The sequence below is a fragment of the Carcharhinus amblyrhynchos genome, chromosome 14 (assembly GCF_965287045.1).
Source record: "Carcharhinus amblyrhynchos chromosome 14, sCarAmb.v2.hapA, whole genome shotgun sequence".
In the NCBI taxonomy this organism is placed as follows: Eukaryota; Metazoa; Chordata; class Chondrichthyes; order Carcharhiniformes; family Carcharhinidae; genus Carcharhinus; species Carcharhinus amblyrhynchos.
In genome coordinates this window covers 74,957,953-74,982,560 of record NC_137337.1, presented here as the reverse complement: position 1 = coordinate 74,982,560, position 24,608 = coordinate 74,957,953, and the positions used below count along the sequence as shown (strand labels likewise).

The following is a 24,608-nucleotide window of genomic DNA, read 5'->3' as shown; positions in this document are numbered from 1 at the left end:
GCTCGGTATTAAACAGGAGCGATGTCTTTGCAGAGAGGACTAAGGTGCTTATTGGAGAAACAGCTTGGCTGGTTCCCCAAGCAGAGACGATCGGTGCATTCAGTGGGAATAATAGGAGCACCATTCTCCTACGGCCAGGTAGCTAGCAAGCGTTATTTAATGTTTATTTGGATTTGGATACTGAATGTATCTGTTCCCATTGTAGCTTTTTTTTGCTACATTTCAATCCACTGCTGGGGTGAAATTGAATTGCCGGCTGTCTTTATCTCTTTTTTTTGTTTAACAAACATGATTGATTTCCCGGCCTTGTTGTTACTCACACTACAAACAGCGACAAAAAAAACACAAATGTTTTTCTGTTTTGCACAGAAGCGGCGAGGAGTGGAAGGTGGGCCCCGAGCGATCCGGGACGCCGGCTTAGCGGAGAGGCTATCGGGGCTGGGTGAGTGCTGTGAGCTGGGCTGCCACTCTGGCCTCAGGCACAAAGCCAGACATAATGTGAGAGAGAGAGGGAGCTCTGCATTCATGTGCTCCGATCGCCCCTCTTTTATTCAATTTCCCCACGCAATTGGAGGGAGCTATTCCTCAGCCAGCATTGTTATATTATCAAATTTCGGGTTTCTTAGAAAAATAAACAAGTACGGTAAATAACTTTGAGCTGCTGCACTCTTTTCCCCCTCCCTTCCCTTTTGATTTCTATTATTAAGACCTTACACCACATGGTGTATCCATTCTAGAATGTGATGCGCTGCCCCACACACAGACAAACACAGGAGGTTACTGTGTACAAAGTGTTGGACTTGCTGTTGGGAGCCTCTGCTCAGGGTCTGTCTCTTTCCTTGGCCCCTGCTCTTGGGGAAGCTTCAGGCAGTGCAAAAACAAACAATTGCCCCTCCGTTAGGAATGCAGGGCAGTAAACTTGCATCGACCTGTGGGTCTGAGAATTGACTAACTTTTTCTGGACTGGGATGCAAGTTAATGTTAACGCTGCCTGACCCGTCTTTCTGTTGCATTTGCAATTTTTGGTTACTTTTTTGTGTATGAGCTACGGTATATTTAAAACCTTGTATCTCGTTTGTATAAAGTTTCTTGTTACATAAAAACTAGAAGCAGCAGTATGCCATTCGGCCCATTGAGCCTGTCCCAGCGTTTATCTTTATCAAGGCTGATCTTTGTGTTCGTTATCCTGATAGCACCCCCGCCTTCATATCCCTTTAGCCCCAAAAGCTATATCTAATTTCTTCTTGAAATAACAATGTCTTGACCTTAACTACATTGTGGAAATGAACCCCACATATTCACCACTTTGGGTGAGGACATTTCTCAGTCCTAAAAGATTTACCCCTTATCCTCAAATTATGACCCCTAGTTCTAGACTCCCTTACCATTGAGATCATTCTTTCTGAATCTACTCTGTCTAAACCTGTTAACACTTTAGAAGTTTCTACATGATCTCCTCTCCCTTTTCTAAACTCGAGTGAATATAGCCCCAATCGACTTCGTCTCTCCTCGCATGATAGACCTGCCATCCCAGGAATCAACCTGGTAAACCTTTGCTGAACTCCCTCTATAGCAAGGACACCAAAACTGCACTCAATACTCCAGATGTGGCCTCGGCAACACTCGATACAATTGCAGCAAAACATCCTTATCCTCATACTCAAATCCTCTCCTTTTAACTACCAGATTTCAGTGTGTTATTAATTACCGCTGGTGCTACACTGGTAACATTCTTGCTTTTTGCTCCAGGGACTTGGAGCACTAAATCCTGGCAGCACTCAACTGTTGGCCCCCCTCTCAGATGAGGGACAGGACACAAGTGACCTTGTTTCATCATTTAGACCTGGTGTCCTGATCAGTATCTCCTCCCCTGTGAACAACATCACTATATTTTTTTACTTGTAGGAGATTTTTTGGTTTGTCTGGAGAAGTCTTTTTGTTGCTGCTTAAATGGGGATTTATTTACTTTTACTGGGATATCTGACTCCATTGTTAGGAGAAAAACTGGTTGGCAGGTCAGGTGATGGTGCTCTTGTTTTCAGTTTGAGCTGCTGTTTAGTTTTGGAAGGGACAGCACGCTGAAAAGAAGTGTTTCTCTCTCCCTGTTCTATTTGGAAATTCGATTGGTTATCTGATGGGGGTTGGGGAGGGAGGAGGAGAAGAGAATCAGCTGTTGGTGGTTTGCCTAGAGTTTGTGGTGTTTTGGGAAGCTGTTCTGAGTATCTAGAGAATTGCAGGAAACAATTCCAGTATCACATGAGTGTTGGTGTATACTGTATTAAACCTGTTTTAAAGGGTCTTGTTTATGGGTTCGGTTTGATTGGGACAGCTGCTATATTTTAAGGTTATACATTTTCATGGTTTTTGGGTTTTTTTGTCGTTGATAGAAGTTAAGTTTATTTATTAGTGTCACGTGGATTTACATTAACACAGCAATGGAGTTACTGTGAAAGTCCCCTAGTTGCCACACTCCGGCACCTGTTCAGGTACGTGGAGAGAGAATTTAGCATGGCCAATGCACCTAAGCAACACGTCTTTGGATTGTGGGAGGAAACCAGAGAACCCGAAGGAAACCCACATGGGGAGAACGTGCAAACTCCATACAGTGATCCAACCCTGGAATTGAGTCTGTGTCCCTTGCGCTGAGAGGCAACAGTGCTAACCATTGTGCCATCATGCTGCCAGTTATTACTAATATTCTTACTATAATGTTAACTATATTCTTAAATAAACTTTAGTAAAAGCTCCCTGGTGGGTCATTTGAATCATACCTGAAGTGAAACCTATCATGCTTATCCTAGCCAAATTCAAGATGCAAAACTTTTGATTCAGGCAGGCTCCACAAAATACTTGAGTTTTTGATCTGAATTATAACAATATATAGATTGCTGTATTTCCCACAATACTGATAATGTTTGAACTCAAAATGCTTGTGCTCAATCTGAACTAAACAGCTTTGGGATATATCCTGATATTGAGGCCTGATAGCCATGATAGAGTGTGACGTGGGCTGCATGAGTGGCCCTCCATCTCAGTGGGCCATGAGATTGAAATCGGGCTAACTGCAATTCCATGAGTAAGACTGAATTCATGTAATACACGCCAATTATTTCATAATGAGTTCTAGAAAATGCTTAATCATTGTGTTCCTCTAAAATATGTCAATGTTCTAGTGGTATTATCGCTGGACAATTAATCCAGAAACTCAGCGAATGTTCTGGGGACCTGGGTTCGAATCCCATCACAGCAGATGGTGGAATTTGGATACTATATTTTAGGAAATCTGGAATTAAGAGTCTACTGATGACCATGAAACCATTGTCAATTGTCAGAAAACCCCATCTGGTAATCTCATTCTAGAGAAGGAAATCTGCCATCCTTACCTGGAGTGGCCTACATGTGACTCCAGAGCCACAGCAATATGGTTGTATCTCAACTTGCCTCCAAGGGCAACTAGGGATGGGCAATAAATGCTGGCCCAGCCAGCAACGCCCATGTCCCACAATTGAACAAAAAAAACTGTCAGCAACTTTAAATGGCAAAAATAAGGATGTGGACACAGGGAGCGCACAGCTCTCAGTCAATGTTTTGAGCACCCTCCTCACCTCACTCGCCCCTTGCTTTATGTGTGAATCACTTCAGCCACGCTGGCAGGAGGAAAAACTACATGGATGGAAATCAGTGAAATGTGATATCCTTGCATTTGTGCAATGGTCAACAATGTCTCGTGGTGCTGTATTCAAAATACTACTGGGAGCCATATCCATACAATCGCCTACAGTGCAGAAGGAGGCCATTTGGCCCATTAAGTCTACACCAACTACAATCCCACCCTGGCCCTATTCCCATAATCCCACATTTACCCTGCTAATCTCCTGACACTAGGGTCAATTTAGCATGGCCCATCAACCTAACTCACATCTTTGAAATGTGGGAGGAAACCTATGTAGGCACATTGGCCCCAGGCTGCTCATTGCCTTCCACTGTGCCGTAGCAATGCAGACCCGTTGCTGCCTAACAGAGAAGGAACAGTTGTTATGACTTGAGATGGGAATTTGCAATGAAAAGACGTTGAGGGGCAAAATAACTGAAAGATGTCATTGGTGACTTATCTGCTAATCTGGGGAGGAGCTCACTGCATATCAATGGATGCATGGCAACTTTTTTCTATTTTCCTTTTTTGGTTTGGTAACTGTGCTGTCTCATCAGGCTGCTCTGAAAAAGTGTCCGGCATCATGCTGGAGTCTACCACCCCCAATAGCAAGATCAGTGCAAGGTTAGGGTTGACATTTGTTCCAGTCCATCTACATCAATCTTCTTCCTAGTTTCTTCCAATTCATTCCTTCCAACTCCCTTGTTTCTGACACTTAATTTGCTGAAGTTAGAAGGATGGAGGTAGCCAAAAGTAATTGTAACTCCGGCTGGCTGCCTCAGAAGCCTGGGTAATGGGTAAAGCTCTGTGGCTGAAAACCCAGGCTTTTGAAATGAGGATGCTAAGACGTGGATGGTAATATGAACCTGTAGAGTTGAGGAGAAACTACTTCTCAAAGGTTGTGAATCTATAGAATTCGCTACCCCAGAGTGTTGTGGATGCTGGGACAGTGAGTAAATTTAAGGAGGAGTTACCCCAATTTTTAACTGGGTGGAAGGGTTACGGGGATGAGGGTCATCTCAGTTATGATCAAATGGCAGAGTAGAGTTGATGGCCGAATGGCCTATTTCTGCTCCTATATCTATGTCCTTATAAAGAAGATAAGTGAAGTGCTTAAAATTACAAGAGGATAAAAATAAACTCTCTTTTATATAGACATCCAGAAAGAGTGTCAGTATTTCACTCACTTGATCAGCGCTGAAAAATTAGAAATCTTGTGTGGAGGGAGCAGAAAGAGGGGTAGGTGTGGTTGGATGACACGGGTGAAGTCAGAATGGTTGCAGGTGAACTGCATTGGATGTGTGAGGATGGTGTGACATTGCATGACAGCAGAGCTCCTGGTAGGAATAGCTACAAACAACAGCCGCTGACACTTGTTGGAACCCAGTGTATTGTTTGGGTAAATGGAAAGAGCTGCTTGTTTTGTTTCTGACACATTGGCATAAATCAACATCTTGTGCTGGTTTTGCTAGTTTTGTATTTGATGATCCTACATTCCAAGTTTGTTTTTTAAACTTGGAACCAAATTCTTACCCTATTAAGAGTGTGGTACAAACAATAGTGACTTACAACATCAGTTGAAACTGGAGCAACTACCTGCTTTTTGTTTTTCAACAAAAACTTGAGATTGAACTATTTTAAATTAAATATTTTTAATAAACATTTGCTTTCTAACTTGGTCATTTCTGTCCTTTCCTAGTTTCTCTTGTGTTCTGGTTCCATGTCACCACCCTTGTTTTGTAGCCATCCAAACATCACACATCTAATGCTGCTTCTCCTGTCATGATGTCCAACTCTAGGTACTTCTGGGGTTCCATTGTGGCTCCTTCATAGATTCTCCTGGTGACTTTGTAATGGAAAATGTAGCCTGTGAGGGATACCTAAGGCCACCAGCAAACCAACCTCCCATCCATTGATTCTGTCTACACTTTCTGCTGCCTTGGAAAAGCAGCCAGCATAATCATGCACACTGGACATCATTCCTTCCACCTTCCTCCATCAGGGAGGAAAAAGATTCAAAAGTCTGAGATCACCTACCAGCTGACTCAAGAACAGCTTCTTCCCTGCTGCCATCAGACTTTTGAATGAACCTACCTTTTATTAAGTTGATCTTTCTCTACACCCTAGCTATGATTGTAACACTACATTCTGCACCCTCCCCTTTCCTTCTCTATGAATGATATGCTTTGTCTGTGTAGCGTGCAAGAAACAATACTTTGTCACTTGTATTGGGATGCAGGGTAATGATAAATCAAAATCTTACTGTGTGGTAATACTAAATGACCCACAACTTCTCATAAAACTTGACAATACCAAACTTGGAGATGTGGCAAACCAAAAGGAAAATTGGTTGATTGCAACAGAACGTGGGCTGAAGGGATGGAACTTAATCCCACAAATGTTGATGTGATGTATATAGGGAGAGGCAATATGGATATTGTGCTGCTTAGTTTGTGTGTGTGCAGAGACAGCAGGATCCAAAGTAAGTGGCAAGAGTGAGTAGTTAGCAAATTGTACAGGATCTTGGGCTTCACAATTAGAGGAGTTTTTTTAACTAGTCACAAGTAAGCTTACATTCACGCTGCAATGACATTACTGTGAAAATGCCCTGGCCACCACACTCTGCCATCTGTTTGGGTACACTGAGAGAATTTAGAATGGCCAATGAACCTAACCAGCACATCTTTTGGACTGTGGGAGGAAACCCACACAAGCACTGGGAGAACAAGCAAACTCCACACAGACAGTGACCAAAGCTGGGAATCAAACCCAGGTACCTGGCGTTGATTAGCACTGCTGCTTCACAATGTGCCACCAACAAGTAACTTTTTAAAATTCTGGTCACCACACTTTACAATGTGTGGGCTCGGAGTGCAGAGGAGATTTACCAGAATGTTTCCAGAGATTGAGAGGAGGGAGTGGATTTAAGCTACAAGGTTAGGCTAGAAAAGGTGGGATTTTCCCCTTGGAGGGAAGGAGACAATGTCATTGACACCTTTTTGCGCAAGATCAACAAGTAGCTGATAGCAGAAGGACTAAGGACAGGGTTTTAAAGTTTGGGCAATAAACAAGGGGATCATGAAGAATTTTTTATGCAAGATTGGGTATGGCTTGGAACCTGCTGCCCATGAGGGTGGTGGAAGCAGCAATAATTTCAGAACAAAATTGAAGGAGATAGAGGTGCAGGCTGCAGAGAGAGGAATGAGACTGACTAGATTGTCTATGGAGACTAGGTGTGAACTCGTTGGGCCGAGTGGCCTCCTGTGCTATAATAATTCATTGACTATTTCTTGGTTCCTGCTGAAAGCCACTCTAGCTTTTCATTCCATTGAATTCAGTGTGAGTGAGCAATGTTTACTTATCTTATCAGGAAGCTGTTTGGATTTATGTAAACGCTTTTGCAATTTCATCAGTTTGCAGTGTTCTTTGCTGCTCTTGAGGCAAACCTGTCCCAAATCCTGTCCATGCTGCATCTTGTACCACATGCTATTCCCACATTATGCTTGTCCTCTCCTAGTTCCTTGTCCATTCCAGCAAATTCTTCCCAGATATTATTGATCACAGGCTGAACTCACCAATCCATCTTCATTAACAGGGCCTTCACCTGCCTTGCTATTATGGCAATTCTTGCTCTGCATCTCATAGTTCCAACAGCCTTCTCTTAAAAATATGCCTTGCTATTTACTGTGAGCACAATAAATTAAGCTGGCCCATCTAATATAAATTATTAATCATTTGTTGCAGCCAAGGAAGCCATTCAGGCCATCTAATCAGTGCTGGCTCTCAACAAGAGCAACTCACTTAGTCCTGTTCACCTGTCTTTTCCCAATAGATTTGTCAGATAATTATCTGATTCTTTTGAAGACATCAATTGAATCTGCCTCCACCACACTCCCAGGCTGTGCATTCTGGATCCTAACCGTTTCACTGCACCATTGCTTATTTTGCCAATTGCCTTTGGGGTGTTTCTGGTTATTCATTCTCTCCATGTTTAGTTGCCTCGACCTTGTGATTTTTGGATATTTCGATCAAATCTTCTCTGGGGAAAACGGGTTCAGTTTTTCCAAGTGCCAGGGACCCTGGTTCAATTCTGGCCTCAGGTAACTATCTGTCGGTGTGGAGTTTGCATGTTCTCCTTGTGTCTGTGTGGGTTTCCTCCAGGTGCTCTGGTTTCTTCCCACAGTTCAAAGCTGTGTGGGCTAGGTGGATTGGCCATGGTAAATTCTCCTTTTCACGTCAGGGAGATTAGCAGGGTAAATACAGGGATATGGCCTCAGTGGGATGATTGTTGCAGGCTCCATGCTGAATGGCCTCTTTCTGCACTGTAGGGATTCTATGAAGTATACAGACAATATTAAACCTTAATTATAACTTGCACCCCTCTTAATCACAAGGCTATTGTATGGCTGGGAATTAATTCCCATTACAACCTACAATTGCTGTTGATGTAAGCTAGCCTTCTCTTTCCACTTCATAATATCATTTCAATTCTGGTTTAAAACTTTAGCAAGCAGGACTAATCAAGGCAGATTCCTCATCCACAGCCCTTTGCAAAATCCCAAGCTTGATGGAGAACCGAGAAATGTTTCAGACTATCAACAGGTCATAGTCTTAGGAAAAGGGGTAGCAAATTTAAAACTGAGTTGAGGGGAATCTACTTCTCCCAAAGGGTTATGAAATCTGTGGAATTTGCTATCCCAAAGTGCAGTAGATGTTGGGACAGTGAGTAAATTTTAAGGAGGAGTTAAACAGATTTTTAATTGTTGGGTTGAAAGGGCAGAAAAATGGGGGTGATCAAATGGAGTGGACTCGATGGGCTGAATGGCCTAATTCTGCTGTATATCTCAACTTGCGAACATCAGATTTTCGATTTTGCATCGTCAGTCTTTCCACATTTTCCCTGAACTCTGTCACGATGGCCTTAAACTTTGCTTTGCAAAGCAGAGAAGGGTGGTGAGAAATGAGTGTAGATGTTCAGCTGCTGAAACTGGTAGCAAGTGTCCTCTAATGGTTGCTGATAATGTCAGGTCAAAGGGAAATATAAATATTTAAACGCTCATTAACTATTAATATGGAACTTGCTGTGCGTGCTCCTTATTTGGCATTACTAATCTTCCAAGTCACTCCTGCAACTACACACTTTCATGACTGGATGGAGCTTCATGAGCTTTGGCCCCTTGACACTATCAACCACATCAGTAACACATCACATCCCCTTATTTGAGAAGGGATATACTGGCACTAGAGGAGGTGCAGAGGAGATTCACTGGGTTGACTCCAGAGTTGAGGGATGCCTTACGAGGAGAAACTGAGTAGACTGGGGCTATACTCATTAGCATTCAGAAGAACGAGGGGAGATATTATAGAAATTCTTAAAATTATGAAGGGATTAGATCAGATGGAAGAAGGGATGTTGTTTCCACTGACAGGTGAAACTAGAACTAGGGGGTGTAGCTCAAACTAAAGGGGAGCAGATTTAGGATTGAGTTGAGGAGGAACTTCTACACACAAAGAATTGTGAATCTGGAATTCCCTGCCCACTGAGGCTATCTCTCAATGTTTTTAAGGCAAGGATAGATGGTTTTTTTTTTTGAACAGTAAAGGAATTAAGGGTTATGGTGAGCTGAGTCCACAAAAGATCAACCATGATCTTATTGAATGGCAGAGCAGGCTCATGGAGCCAGATGGCCTATTCCTGATCCCAGTTCTGATGTTCTTCAGTTAATTTGCTTTGTTCTGACTTGTGATCAAAAGAACAGGAAGCTTTTCCTATTTCTCCCCTGCCCCTGCAGATAATTGTAACTTGTGGGCAACCCTTGGTGGCATTGTCCAATATACATGTTCCATTACAAAGTGAAAGGCTTTTTGTAATTGGGCAGTACCTCTGGGAGAGAACATTAAGATTGTATTGGCTGCAAGAAACATTCCTAATTTGTCTTGGGGGTGTGTTTTTTTTGTTCAGTGCTGCAGCTGGTTATGGATCTATACCTGACGAAGGGGCTAACCCGAAAGCTAGTGAGTTTACTATCAAATAAATCGGTTGGACTGAAACCTGGTGTTGTCAGACTTTTTACTGTGTTTACCCCAGTCCAACGCTGGCATCTCCACATCGTAACATCCCACTATCAGCAGAGTAGTGACTATAAGCAGAGATTGTGTAAATTAGAGGCAGTCGTGCAATGATCTTCAGATCCTGCCCAGGGTAAAGCTTTCCCCTGTAGTATCAGAGGACCCAGGTTATAACTGAAACACACACAACTCTGGGACTTGCTTGGGAAGAACTTTGTTTCTGCTTATTGGGGAATGTAAAAGCATCACATCAGGATAAGGAGCCAATCGTTCAGCTTTCAGATGAGAAGAAATTATTTCACTCAAAAGAATATGGACCATTGGAACTCTTATTATCCCACAGCATTGTGAATGTTTCATTTTTAAATACATCTTAATTGGTTTATTATTGTCACATGTAAAAGTATTAATTCTTGTGTGCTATACAGATAGTGTACTCTTCATAGAGAAAGAAAGGAGAGAGTTCAGAATACAAAGAAAATTATAGCACAGGAACAGGCTCTTCAGCCCTCCAAGCCTGCAATGACCATGCTGCCCAACTGAACTAAAACCCCCTACTCTTCTGGGGACCACATCCCTCTATTCTCACCCTATTCGTATATTTGTCAAGACACCTCTTAAAAATTACTATTGTATCTGCTTCCACTGTCTCCCCCAGCAGCAAGTTCCACGCACCCACCATCCTCCATTTTTGAAGAAAAATCTGCCTTCTACATCTCCTTTAAACTTTGCCCCTCGCACCTTAAACCTATGCCACCCAGTAATTGACTCTTCCACCTGGGGGGAGAAAGCTTCTGACTATCCACTTTGTCCATGTCCCTCAATCTTGTAGACTTCTATCAGGTCGCCCCCTCAACCTCTCTTCTTCCAGTGAGAACAACCAAGTTTCTCCAACCTCTCCTCATATATCTGATGCCCTCCACACCAGGCAACATCCTGGTAAATCTTTTCTGTGCCCTCTCCAAAGCCCCCACATCCTTCTGGTAGTGTGGCGACCAGAATTGAACACTATATATTCCAAATGCAGCCTAACTAAGTGTGACTTGCCAATTTTTAAACTCTGTGCCCTGGTTGGTGAAAGGCAAGTATGCTGTATGCCTTCTTGACTACCTTCTCCACCTGCATTGCCACTGATCTGTGTAGCTGTATACCCAGATCCCTTTGTCAATACTCTTAAGGGTTCTGCCATTTACTGTATATTTCCTTTTGTTAGACCTTCCAAAATGCATTACCTCATTTGTCTGGATTAAACTTCATCTGTCACCTCTCCACCCAAGTCTCCAACTGATCTGTATCCTCTGGCCCTCATCGCTATCTGCAAACCCACCAACCTTTGACGTCCGCAAACTTACTAATCAAACCAGTTACATTTTCCTCCATCATTTATTTATATATTACAAACAGCAAAGATCCCAGCACTGATCCCTGAGGAACACCACTTGTCACAGCCCTCCATTCAGAAATGCTCCCTTCCACTGCTACCCTCTGTCTTTTGACCGAGCCAGTTTTGTATTCATGTAGCCAGCTCATCTCTGATCCCATGCAACTTTACCTTCTGCACCAGTCTGCCATGAGGGACCTTGTCAAAGGCTTTACTCAAGTCCATGTAAACAACATCCTCTGCCCTACCCTCATCAATCCTTTGTCTCTTCCTCAAAACTCAATCAAGTTAATGAGACACGAACTCCCCTTAACAAAACAAAGTTGCCTCTCACTAATATGTCCACTGATTTCCAAGCGGGAATAAAGCCTGTCACAAAATCCTCTCTAATTTCCTTACCACTGATGTAATTACAGGCCAGTGAACTTTACAAAGGAACAACATTGGCTATTCTCCATTCCTCTGGGACCTCCCTTGTAGTTAGTGAGGATACAAAGATTTTTCTCAAGGCTGCAGCAATTTCCTTGCCTCTCTCAGTAACGAACGTAGTGTTGCAGTCATAACTAAGGTGTAGAAAAAGATCAACTTAGTGCAAAGTAGGTCCATTCAGCAGGAGGGAAGAAGCTGTTCTTGAGTCGGTTGGTACGTGACCTCAGACTTTTGTTCCTTTTTCCCGAAGGAAGAAGGTGGAAAAGTGATCTGGGTGCATCCTTATTTAGGCAGGCTGCTTTTCTGAGGCAGTGGGAAGTGTAGACAGTCAATAAATGGGAGGTTGGTTTGAGTGATGGGCTATGCTTCGTTCATGGCCCTTAGTTTCTTTGGCTCCTGTTCTGCCCAAGAGCCGTACCAAGCTGTGATACAACCAGAAAGAATGCTTTTTATGGTGCATCCGTATAAGTTGGTGAGGGTTGTAGTGGGCATGCCAAATTTCCTTAGTCTTCTGAGAAAGGCTGGGACAGAGTTTTGGTATCGCACGGAATCAAGGGACTCTCAGGCTTTTTCCTGGACTGGAATGGTTGCTACAAGAGGACACAGGTTTAAGGTGCTGGATGAGTACATGGGACTTAATAGAATTGAGGGTTACAAGTAAGCCTAGTAGGTAGGGATATCATCAGTGCAACTTGTGGGCTGAAGGGCCTGTTTGTGCTGTAGTTTTTCTATGCTCCCAATATTGTAGAGACAGGTGGGAGAAAGGAGTTGCAGCCCAAGATTGGCCATGATCATGTTGAATGGTGGCGCAGGATGAAAGAGGTCAGATGGTTTAGTTATGCAATGTCCTGTGACATTTCAGTAATGTCTGTGGCAGGAACAGCTTGGTTTGTGATCTCTCCTCAGCACTGGGAGTACTTGAATACATAACAATTTTAAGTAAGGTTGGGAAATGTGGCCAAGAGAGAACAATCTTGTCATGGTGGTTAGCACTGCTGCCTCACAGCACCAGAGACCCAGGTTCCATTCCAGCCACACTGTCTGCGTGGAGTTTGCACATTCTCCCTGTGTGTGCATGGGTTTCCACCAGGTGCTCTGGTTTCCTCCCACAGTCCAAAGATGTGTAGGTTAGGTGGAATGGCCATGCTAAATTGCCCCTTAGTGTCAGGGAGACTAGCAGAGTAAATACATGGGGTTACGGGGATAGGACCTGGGTGGGATTGTTGTCTGCACAGACTTGATGGGCTGAATGGCCTCTTTCTGCACTGTAGGGTTTGTATGATTTTATTTTGAGACTTTTGGCCAGAAAGCAGCATTTTAGTCTCAAAGAAAGGAACTTTGTGTGGCCTTCCAGCCTTTAGCTGGGCTTATCTGTTCTAGAAGTTGGGTGCCAAAAAGGGGACATTAGTGTGCATTAGCAGAGAGCAAATAGACTCATCCCAATTAGTTGCTCACTAGAAAGTGCTCAATACATAGCATCAATCTCACGTCATTTAAGAATTTCCACAGGTTTTCTTGTATAGCAAGCAGGAACATGTTAAAAGTAACTTATGAACAGAGACATTTACTTTGTGTAGACTCCCTCTTTTTGGTTCACCTCCTCTTGAACTATTTTGAATATATTTGGAAGGTTTTGCTTCTGTGCTAAAGACAGGAGGATTAAACCAGGAACCCCAGCAAAATCATTGAGCCCTTTTCAGTTGTACAAGGTTTGGCATTCTGTGTTGTTCTGTGACTTGTACTGTGAATGTAGCACATACATACAAAAGGAACAGTGAGGGATCAGAGTTCCTCTACCTGTGTCTAAAACTGATGTTAGCCTGTCAGTGTAATTTAATCTAGTTATCAAAACTGACAGCACAATTATTAGATTAGTGCAACTAAACAGTTCAAATGGGGAACATGTTTTTTGTCACTTGTTTTCATAGAATCCCTACAGTGCAGAAGGGGGCCGTTCAGCCCATCGAGCTTGCACCTACAACAGTCTCACCCAGATCCTATCCTGGTAACCTCACACTTATCCTGCTAATCCCCCTGACAATTTTAGCCTGGCCACTCCACCTACCCGCACATTTTTTTTTTGGACTGTGGGAGGAAACCCAGAGCACCTGGAGGAAGTATACACAGTCACAAGGAGAATGTGCAAACTCTACATGGTGACCCAAGCCAGGAATCAAATCCAGCTCTCTGGTGCCGTAAGGCAGCAGGGCTAATTACCATGCCAGCGTTTCCTCCTATACAGTGGACTAGTGAGCAAATTGGGTCAGTTGACCAGAGACCTAACTTGGCCAGTCATGTAAATACTTTGGCAACTAAAGGAGGCCAGAGGCTGAGAATTCTGTGGCAAGTAATTTGCCATCTGATTTCCCCACAGTCTGTCTTGGTACACCTGTTGCACACAGGCAGTAAAGAACAAAGAACAACACAGCACAGGAAACAGGCCATTTGGCCCTACAAGCCCACACCGCCCATCTTAACACTCAGTGCCTCATTCCAATCCTCCTCCTACCTACGACTTTTGTCTACATCTCATTGTCTACTCCACAGTAAAGGGGTATAAATTTACAGAATTATGTGCACTAGATTAAGGGAGATCCAATTTGGGGACAATTTATTAACACCAATGAGCCTAAAAGCACGTTTTTTGGGGTGCGGTAGGAAACCGGAGCACCCGGAGAATGTGCAAACTCCCACAGACACCAACCCAAGTCGGAGATCCGACCCGGGTCCCTGTAACTGCACAGCAAGCAGTGATAATCACTGAGCTGTCGTGTTGCCCGTCAGTTGGTCCAGTTTAAGCGTATGCTAACGACGTGAAGCACTGGGCAACTCAAAGCAACAACCAAGAGCAGCCCTTGCACGACCCATCGCGTATATGCCCCTTGTTGGCCAACAAGGTGGACTGAATCACCTGTGGATGTAAAAAAAAAACATCAATAAACATACAACAGCCTTTACAGACATTCACAAAAGATTCCCAGTAGCTCCAATGTAAGAGACAGGTGAGCCTTAAAATATGCTGGATGGCCCATAGGAATCTGATTGCCAGGAACGTCCTGAGGCTCTTGATCCTTAACTAGAACGTTCTTTTGTATCCCTCCATCTCTAGTCTGCTCATGTGCCTATCTAGGTAAGCCTTAAACAACTCTAGCGTGCCTGCCTCCACCACACTACTTGGCAGTGCATTCTAGGCCCCTGCAACCCTCTGTGGAAAAACCTCCCTCTAACATCTGAATTATACCTCGCCCCTCTCACCTTAAGCCCGTGACCCCTTGTGATTTTGCATCTAACCTGGGAAAAAGCTTCCCACTGTTCACTCAATCTATACTCTTCTTAATCTTATACACCTCTATTAGGTCTCCCCTCCTTTCTCCTTTCCAGGGAGAACAACCCCAATTTGCCCAATCTCTCCTCATAGCTAAGATCTTCCATACCAGGCAGCATCCTAGTAAATCTCATTGAAGGCAAATGGCCTTCAAGTAGGAGGATTTGTGTATAGGAAAGTGTTTTACGGCAATTGTATATGGTGTTGGTGAGGCCATTTTTGGTGTCGTTATCTGAGGAAGGATGTCCTTGGTATGGAAGGAGTACAGTGAAGGTTTACCAGGCTGATTCCTGGAATCACAGGACTGTCATGAGGAGATCCTAAGATCGTTAGGATTATATTCACTGGAGTTTGGAAGAGTGAAGGTGGATTTCATAGAAACTTAACATTTTAAACAGGATAGATTCAGAAAGAATGTTCTTGATGGTAGGGGAGTCTAGAACTAGGGGTCATAGTTTGAGGATAAGGGGTAAACCTTTTTAGAACTGGATGAAGGAATTTCTCCTTACCTCAGAGTGGTGAATGTGTGGAATTCACTACACAAAGTAGTTGAGGCCAAAACATTTGACTTTAAGAAGAAATTAGATATAACTCTTGGGACTAAAGGGATATTGAGTGGGGGGGTGGGGGGTGCAAAATCAGGATATTGAGTTGATCAAAATGAATGATGGAGTGGGCTTGAAGAGCCAAATGGCCTACTCCTGTTTCTATCAACAAGGCACGAGTCAGGAGTGTGGTGACATACTTCTCACTTAGCTGGATAAAGCAGCTCATTTGATCAACGTCCTAATCTCCATCTTAAAATTCACCTGCCTCCACCACTAGAAGATCAGTGACAACAGTTATGTACTGTATCAAGCTACACTGTAGCAATTCTCCAGGGCTCCTTCAACAGTACTTTCCAAATCCCCCAACTTCAGACTAGTACACCAGGATAGAAACACCACCATTTACAAAGAACAAAGAAAAATTACAGCGTGGGAACAGGCCCTCCAAGCCTCCACCGACCATGCTGCCTGTCTGAACTAAACCCCCCCCCCCCCCCCCCCACCTTCCAGGGACCATATCCCTCTATTCCCATCCCATTTGGGCATTTGTCCAGATGCCCCTTAAAAATCATATGTTGTCATTTCTTCACTACTGGGTCAGAGTCATGAAACTCCCTCAGACGTCACTGAGTGTGTGCCCACATCACATAAAGGAAGCCTTTAGCACCAGAATGCGGCCAAGCCACATTCCATAAAAATTAGACACTTGAATCTACAATGATGTCTACCTTCTGGGTTTTAAAAACATGTAAGAAGTCTCACAACACCAGGTTAAAGTCCAACAGGTTTATTTGGTAGCACAAGCTTTCAGAGTGGAGGGGGGGGACTGTAATGTTAAAATGGCGGCGTGGGCTCGTTGGGCCGAAGGGCCTGTTTCCCAGGCTGTTTTTGTTCTTTATTCACTGCTTCATCAGGTGAGTGGGAGTTGTGTTCACAAACAGGGCATATGTAGACTCTCAATTTATAAGATAATAAAAACAACCCAATCCTTTGGAGAAGCAGGTGGGTCTCATTTAAATGACAAGTAGAAATGGAAATTTGACTAGTTCCCCTCTGGCAGATCTGCCAGTCAAAACAGCCAAATACATCCTAATCCACTAAAATTATAAGTTTCTTTCCTTCCCTCACCCAACCTGGCTCAAAGTCTGTTTCTATAAAAGTAGACTCGGAACACCACCTTCCTCAGAAAACTAAGGCGATTTAGCATGCCGACTACCCCACACTCCAACTTTTACAGATGCACTATAGAAAGCGTTATCTCTGGTTGTATCACAGCTTGGTATGGGCTCCTGCTCTGCCCAAGACCGCAAGAAACTATAAAAGGTCATGAATGTAGCCCAGTCTGTCACGCAAACTAGCACCCCCCAATCCCATCCATTGACTCTGTCTACACTTCCCGCTGCCTCGGCAAAGTAGCCAGCATAATTAAGGACCCCACCCACCCCAGTCACTCTCTCTTCCACCCTCTTCCTTCAGGAAAAAGATACAAAAGTCTGAGGACACATACCAACTGACTCGAGGACAACTTCTTCCCTGCTGCCATCAGACTTTTGAATGGACCTACCTCGCATTAATTTGATCTTTCTCTACACCCTAGCCATGACTAACACTACATTCTGCACTGTCTCCTTTTCCTTCTCTATGAATGGTATGCTTTGTCTGCATAGTGTGCAAGAAACAATAGTTTTCACTGTGTATACCAATACATGTGACAAAAATAAATCAAACTAATATTCTTTCCACATTCCAATTAATGCTGATAACCAATATTTTATAGCTGATCTGAATTGAATGCATATTGATTGGTCGACCCATGTTGGACGCGGGGGGCTCGAGGAAGAGTTCTTGGAATGCTGCCAGGATAGTTTCCTCGAACAGTGTGTGTTGGAGCCGACGAGGGAGCGAGCTATCTTGGATCTGGTGCTATGTAATGAGGCGGGTAGAATTAGGGACCTTGTGGTGAAGGATCCTCTTGGGGAGAGTGATCATTGTATGGTGGAGTTTCTGGTGCAGATGGAGGAGGAGAAAGTGGGTTCCCGGACACGCGTCCTTTGTTTGAACAGAGGGGAGTACGGTAGGATGAGAGAAGAATTGGCGAATGTGGACTGGGGGAGCGTGTTGGAGGGAGGGTCTGTTGAGGAGCAGTGGAGGATCTTTAAGGAGATCTTTCTTGGTGCTCAGCAGAAATTTATTCTGATGGTCAAAAAGGATAGTAGGAGGAGAGGTAATAAGCCGTGGATAACGAAGGAGGTGAAGGTAAGTGTTAAATTAAAAGCGGAGGAATTTAGAGTAGCTAAGAGTAGTGGGCAAGAAGAGGATTGGGAGAGGTTTAAATGTCAACAAAGATTGACAAAGAAGTTGATAAAGAAGGGTAGGAGAAACTATGAAGCTGGGCTAGCGCTTAATATAAAAAAGGATAGCAAGAGTTTTTATAAATATATAAAAAGGAAGAGGCTGGCTAGGGTGAATGTTGGTCCTTTAGAGGATGAGAAAGGGGACCTAGTGGTAGGGGATGGGGATATGGCTAAGGTATTGAATAACTTTTTTGTTTCGGTCTTCACGGAGGAGGACGTGAATAATTTGCCGGGTGTTAGCGATGGAAAGGTGGTAGGACTGGAGGGTCTTAATGACATTACTGTTACTAGAGAGGCGGTGCTCGACAGACTGGAGGGGCTGATTGTGGACAAGTCCCCAGGACCGGATGGAATGCATCCGAGGGTCCTGAAAGAAATGGCGGAGGTGATAGTGGATGCCTTGGTGGTTATTTTCCAGACGTCGCTGGATTCCGGGGAAGTGCTGGATGATTGGAAAACGGCTAATGTTACGCCGTTGTTTAAGAAGGGTGCCAGGCAAAAGGCGGGGAATTATAGGCCGGTTAGTTTAACGTCTGTGGTAGGTAAAATGTTAGAATCTGTCATTAAGGAGGAAATTGCGAGGCATCTTGAAGGGAATTGCTTGATAGAGCAGACGCAGCACGGTTTCGTTAAAGGAAAGTCGTGTCTGACAAATTTACTGGAGTTCTGAGGATGTGTCTAGGGCGGTGGATAGAGGAGAGCCGGTGGATGTGGTCTTTCTGGATTTTCAGAAGGCGTTTGCCAAGTACCTCAAGAGGTTATTGCAGAAGGTCGAGGGACATGGAGCTGGGGGTAGGGTGTTAGCGTGGATAGAGGATTGGTTGTCAAATAGGAGGCAGAGAGTGGGGGTCAACGGGTGCTATTCGGATTGGCGGATGGTGACTAGTGGAGTGCCCCAGGGGTCGGTGCTGGGGCCTCAGCTTTTTACCATTTATATAGATGATCTGGAGGAGGGAACTGAGTGTAGGGTGTCGAAATTTGCTGATGACACCAAGATTGGGGGAACGGCAAATTGTGCGGAGGGTGTGGAGAGTCTGCAGAAGGATCTAGATAGGCTGGGCGAATGGGCCAGGAAATGGCAAATGGAATTTAATGTTGGCAAGTGTGAGGTGGTCCACTTTGGTAGGAAGAATGGTAGGAAGGACTATTACTTACGGGGCGAAAAACTGCAGCAGGCGACGGTGCAGAGGGACCTCGGGGTCCTTGTGCATGAGTCGCAAAAACCCAGCTTGCAGGTACAGCATGTGGTCAGGAAGGCGAATGGGATGCTGGCCTTCATAGCGAGGGGGATTGAATATAAAAGTAGGAGGTCTTGCTGCAGCTGTATAGGGCATTGGTGAGGCCGCAGCTGGAGTACTGTGTGCAGTTTTGGGCACCGCACCTGCGCAAAGATATTTTGGCCTTGGAGGGAGTGCAGAGGAGGTTTACTAGGCTGATACCAGAGTTGAGGGGGTTGAGCTATGAGGAGAGGCTGAATAAACTGGGCTCGTTAGAGTTTAGAAGAATGAGGGGAGATCTCATTGAGACGTATAAGATGATGAATGGGATGGATAGGATAGAGGTGGAGAGACTCTTCCCGCTCAAAAAAGACAGGAGGACTAGGGGGCACAGCCTCAAGATAAAGGGGGGGTGGTTTAGAACAGAGTTGAGGAGGAACTTCTTCACTCAAAGGGTGGTGAATCTCTGGAATTCTCTGCCCGTTGAAGTGGTGGAGGCTGCCTCGCTAAATATTTTTAAGATGCAGGTTGATGGGTTTTTGATAAGAGAGGGGATTAAGGGTTATGGGGAGAGGGCGGGAAAGTGGAACTGAGCAGCGACAGATCAGCCATGATCTTATTGAATGGTGGGGCAGGATCGAAGGGCTAGATGGCCTACTCTGCTCCTATTATGTTCTTATGTAGTCAACTAACATCCAGTGTAGCAACAATACGACTTGAGGAGAGAATGTCTTTTACGTTTTAGTGAATTAGTAAACTGGTATGTTGGAAAGGGGTAAATTCCTTGTCAGACTAAGCACAAAGATGTTGCATCAAACCTGGCTACCCAAGTGAGAATCCAATGAAAAGTTTGGAAATGGGCATTCACAAGTCAGCGAAATGTCATTTCTAACGTAGACTGCTACTTTTCCAAAATTCATTAAAGACTTGATTTTTCAGGTTGTAAAGTGTATGACTATGGAGACCTGAATTTCACCACTGTGCCTAACGATACACCGTATAACAATGTCCACCACCCAAGAACGGTGGGTTTAGCCAACCAGTCGTTAACTGAAGCAGTCAGCCGAGCGGTTGGTGATGGCCACCTAAGCATTATGCTTGGAGGAGACCACAGGTGAGATCACCAACAGCAGTTCCAAAAGTTTGTTCATTTGTTAGTCACAAGTGAGGCTTACATTAACACTGCAATGAAGTTACTGTGAAATTCCCCTAGTCACCATGCTCTGGTGCCTAACCAGCACGTTTTTCAGAATGTGGAAGGAAATCTGCACAGACAGTGTGCAAACTCCACACAGACAGTGACCCAAGCCAGGTCCCAAGTCCCTGGCATTGTGAAGCAGCAGTGCTAACCACTGAGCTATCGTGCTGTCCCTAAATTCTAAAATGATCTCTGTCTGAAAATGAATTGTTGCAAGAAGTTGATTGCAGTTTAAGTTGCATTAGAATTTTGTTGGTGGGGGGGGAGGCTTGGACCCTGGCTAAATCTGAAAATGCTGTTTGTTCTTACCCATGCAGTGTTAGTTTTTCAAAGCACGTTCATCATTTTCTTTTCCTTTTTTTTATCATTAATATCCAGTTTAGGAATTGGTTCGGTCCATGGACACGCACAGCAGCGACCTGATTTATGTGTCATATGGGTGGATGCACATTGTGATCTAAACACACCTCTTACTTCAATGAGTGGTAACCTGCATGGACAGCCAGTATCATTCCTTATTCGAGAGCTCCAGGACAAGGTAACATTTTATACCGACATTAAACCAGTTAAGTGACATCTTGTCAATTTTTTGTCTTAAATGTCCCAGCAAGATTTGCTCTGGCTGCATTTGACCAGTGTAAATTTGCAGCCTAAATTAGAAGTGACTCTTTTTCCTTTAATTTAAAGATACCATCACTTCCTGGATTTTCCTGGGTCACTCCTTGCATCTCCACAAAGGACTTGGTTTACATTGGAATACGGGATGTTGATCCTGCTGAATTGTAAGAACATTACTTAAATTTTATTTGTTAATGTCACAAATAGGCTTACATTAACACTGCAATGAAGTTGCTGTGAAAATTCTCTAGTCACCACATTCTGGTGCCTGTTCAGGTACACTGAGGGAGAATTTAGCATGGTCAATGCACCTAACCAGCATGTCTTTCAGACTGGGAGGAAACCCACACAGACACGAGGAGCACATGCAGACCCTGCACAGTGACCCAAACCAGGAATTGAATCAGGGCCCCTGGCTCTGAGGCAACAGTGCTATCCACTCTGCTGCCTATTTTATTTTCAATTTTAGTGTTACTATCTTTGTGGTGAATTTGATTTATTGTCTTGTGTATAGGGATACAGCAAAAATTATTGTTTCTTGTGCACTGTACAGACAAAAAGCATCTCATTTGTAGAGAAGGAAACGAGTGCAGAATGTAGTGCTACAGTCACAGCTAGGGTATAAAGAAAGATCAGCTTAATATTTGATCTATTATTGTCATGTTAGTATACAGTAAAATATTGTTTTTTGTTTCTTGTGCACTACACAGACAAAGCATACCATAAACAGGAGAAGGTGCAGAATGAATGTTAGTCCATAGCTAGGGTACAGAGAAAGATCAGCTTAATATTAGGTAGGTTGAAACAGACACAGTTTTGCTTTAGGCGGCTGAAGTATCGCTGAGGGTCTAGCTGATTTAAAATTGAAACTATATATTTGGCCTATTGCTTAAACTTCTATACATTTTAATATCAAGTTCCTTTATTTAAATCATTATTTCCATTTGGATATGCAGGACACAGTAAACCACATTTTGTAAAACATAATCCCACCCACCCCAGTGCTGCAGTAGCACCTGTCTTGTGGATTTAAGGCCACTTTAGGGCTTACACACAACTTTCATTCAAAGCATTTGCAATTTTAACTTGGCAAACATTTTTCTTTTTTCTTACCAACAGCTACATCCTAAAAAACTTTGGCATCCGATATTTCTCTATGAAAGAGGTGGATCAACTCGGAATACAAAAAGTAATGGAAAGAACTTTTGATCACCTAATCGGAAAGTAGGTTTCAACAGAAGAATCAAATGTTGCAATGTTTTGATTTGGAAAATGACCCCTATGTTCCAGACTATCCAGACAGCTCAGCACTCCTTGCAGTGAGGTTTATACAGCCTATGGGTTAAATGATGAAACTTAATGCAAACTAAAATCAGAGATGTGGCTAGAAGGGCAAAAAATAGATGTGGAGATGATAGCATTGGACTGGGGTGGGTACAGAAGGAAGTCTGAACACCAGGTTAAAGTCTGGCAGGTTTAGTTGATAGCACAAGCTTTCGGAGCACTGCTCATTCAGGTGAGTGAAGAGTTGGGTTCACAAACAGGACATATAGGCACAGACTTGATTTACAAGATAATGGTTGGAATGTGAGTCTTAATAGGTAATCAGGTCTTTATGGGGCTAAGACCTGATTACCTGTTAAGACTTTGTCTTTGGTCGCCCACAAGGACTAGCTATTTGAATTTGCTGTAGGGCAATTTGTAAAACATTGTCATGTGGATTATAAATCTGAGTAACACAATGGGGAAAGCATAATTGTGCTGGATCACTTTCTAACCCATTATACAGTTTAATTAGCAGAGAGATTAGAGATGAGTAATTTGTCTGCCTTCTCACAGGCACAGTCAATGCCTTCCATGCCTGCTGGGCACCACAGGGGCTGGGGCGTGTTACAGACCCTGACAATCGCATTTTGATTTGTCTTGTGTTTCCTTTTGTACTTTTTGTTTGGGCTGATCCCCTTCTTTTCGGTGAGCTGCCCCTTTTACTTTGTCCTAATTTAATTTGAGTTTGTCTACTTTTTTGACCTAAACAAAAAACTGGGAACGGTGTAGCATCAGTTGGGATATGAGTCTGGGTATTTAAGATGAGTTGGTCCCACTTGTGTTTAATGTCAGAATCTAGAGAGTTAAAACCATAATTGGCTTGGATTGTTTTCTTTAGAGCAGAGAAGGCCAGGGTGGTGGAGAGACAGGGAGGGGTTTGGACAAGTTGGGAGCAGCTGTTCCCCTTGGTTGAATGGTCAATCACAAGGAGGTATACTTTGAGTGAAGGGCAGGAGATTCAGAGGGGATTTGAAAAAAAAACTTTTCCACACAGGTGGTGGGAGTCTGGAATGTGCTGCCTGGGAAGGTAGTGGAGGCCAAAAGCCTTTATATAAAAAAAAATTGGATGACACTTAAAATATAACATCCAAGTATATGGGATTAGCTTGCCTTTAGTGGGTAGTTACTGTCAGTGCAGACTCAATGGGCTCTTTCTGCACAGTATGACTAAGCATAGATTAGCAATTGTTACATGCATAAGTATGCAAATCTAATTTGGAATGTGTTCTTTTTCAGACAAAAAAGACCAGTGCACCTGAGTTTTGATGTGGATGCCATTGACCCATCTTTAGCTCCTGCAACTGGCACTCCAGTGATTGGAGGATTAACTTATCGGGAAGGAATGTATATTGCTGAGGAAGTTCATAACACAGGTATGAAACAAATAGCCGAAAGACAGCTAGCTGTCTATCCCAAGTTGGGGAGGGTGGAGGGAATACAATTTCACTCAGCCATTCTTGGGCTTTGCTGGTGTGAGGTGACTCATTTTTCTTAAACTGGCTGTTTGCTTGCATTAAATTGCAGTGATGTCTTTATTTCATGTGCAGGGATGCTGTCTGCAATGGACCTGGTAGAAGTCAACCCTAAGCTTGCAACTTCAGATGAGGAGCTTAATGCTACAGTAAACATTGCTCTGGATGTCATCTCCTTTTCTTTGGGACAGGCCCGAGAAGGATCCCATGGCAAATGTGATGAACTGCCAACACCCAGTGCAACATATGGGACAAATGAACAGACATTACGGCTTTAGGACCTTGGTTGGAGAAAGGAATCGCTGTCGCATTTGTACAAATTCATATTCCAGAACTGAAATTTAGGAATAGTATTTTGTTCCACATACACTTTACCCTTGGGACACACAATGGGGCACAGTGTGTTCTCAGCCCTTCCCTCTTTATTCATAAGGTATTGTGAACAAAACCCCCCTGATCTTTTTCTATACATTCCAGTGTGAAGAATAGGATGAATATCATTTCCCTATTCAACCAGCTGGAGATAAATTTGAATAAACTTGTCAAAGTAGCTGTTTTCTAGCCAGGAGAGAAGCGCAAAAGCTGTGCTTGTTTGCATAAAAATCCTTTAAAGTTGTTGGAGGGATAATTTGGTATACTGTTAATAATGTATATTAAATTTTCCCTCCAGACAATAACTTAAGACCAATAGGACACTTGTTAAATATCAAATGACTTTATTAAAAGTTTGTGCACATTACTACAATGTAGTTATTGGCAATATTTAAGAGACTGATCAAATGCAACTTAATTTGTTAAGTTTCTTCATCTTGCTCCAAGATACTTCATCAGCTGCAAGACCCATCAAACCACAGGGAAGTCCTCTGAGCAGGCTGAGTACATGATGAAGAATGGAATGGTTCAGCAATAAAAGTACTTTAATATGCATCCTCAATGTCTCATCTTTCAACACTGCAGTTCAGTCAGAAACCTATTGCCTTCAGAGGAAGTACTTCAGCAGGAGTTCAGGACACTGAAAC

At 43.4% G+C, this 24,608-nt stretch overlaps 1 protein-coding gene across 1 annotated transcript; it reads left to right on the top strand.

The window, feature by feature from the left end:
- On the top strand, nt 1-24,516 carry arg2 (arginase 2). Its single transcript, XM_080203137.1, has 8 exons — nt 1-138; nt 370-442; nt 19,915-20,089; nt 20,552-20,711; nt 20,861-20,955; nt 21,911-22,015; nt 23,354-23,490; nt 23,665-24,516. The coding sequence occupies exons 1-8, from the start codon at nt 22-24 to the stop codon at nt 23,865-23,867; spliced, it is 1,065 nt and encodes a 354-aa protein (XP_080059263.1). The 5' UTR covers nt 1-21; the 3' UTR covers nt 23,868-24,516.
- Nucleotides 24,517-24,608: the final 92 nt, after the last annotated feature.

What these genes read in the sequence shown, in the direction of transcription:
- arg2 (XM_080203137.1), top strand. Translation starts at nt 22, where the DNA reads ATGTCTTTGCAGAGAGGACTAAGGTGCTTATTGGAGAAACAGCTTGGC. An exon ending in TTCGAGAGCTCCAGGACAAG is followed by an intron (nt 20,712 to 20,860) that starts GTAACATTTTAT and finishes TTTAATTTAAAG; the next exon opens with ATACCATCACTTCCTGGATT. An exon ending in GATGTTGATCCTGCTGAATT is followed by an intron (nt 20,956 to 21,910) that starts GTAAGAACATTA and finishes TCTTACCAACAG; the next exon opens with CTACATCCTAAAAAACTTTG.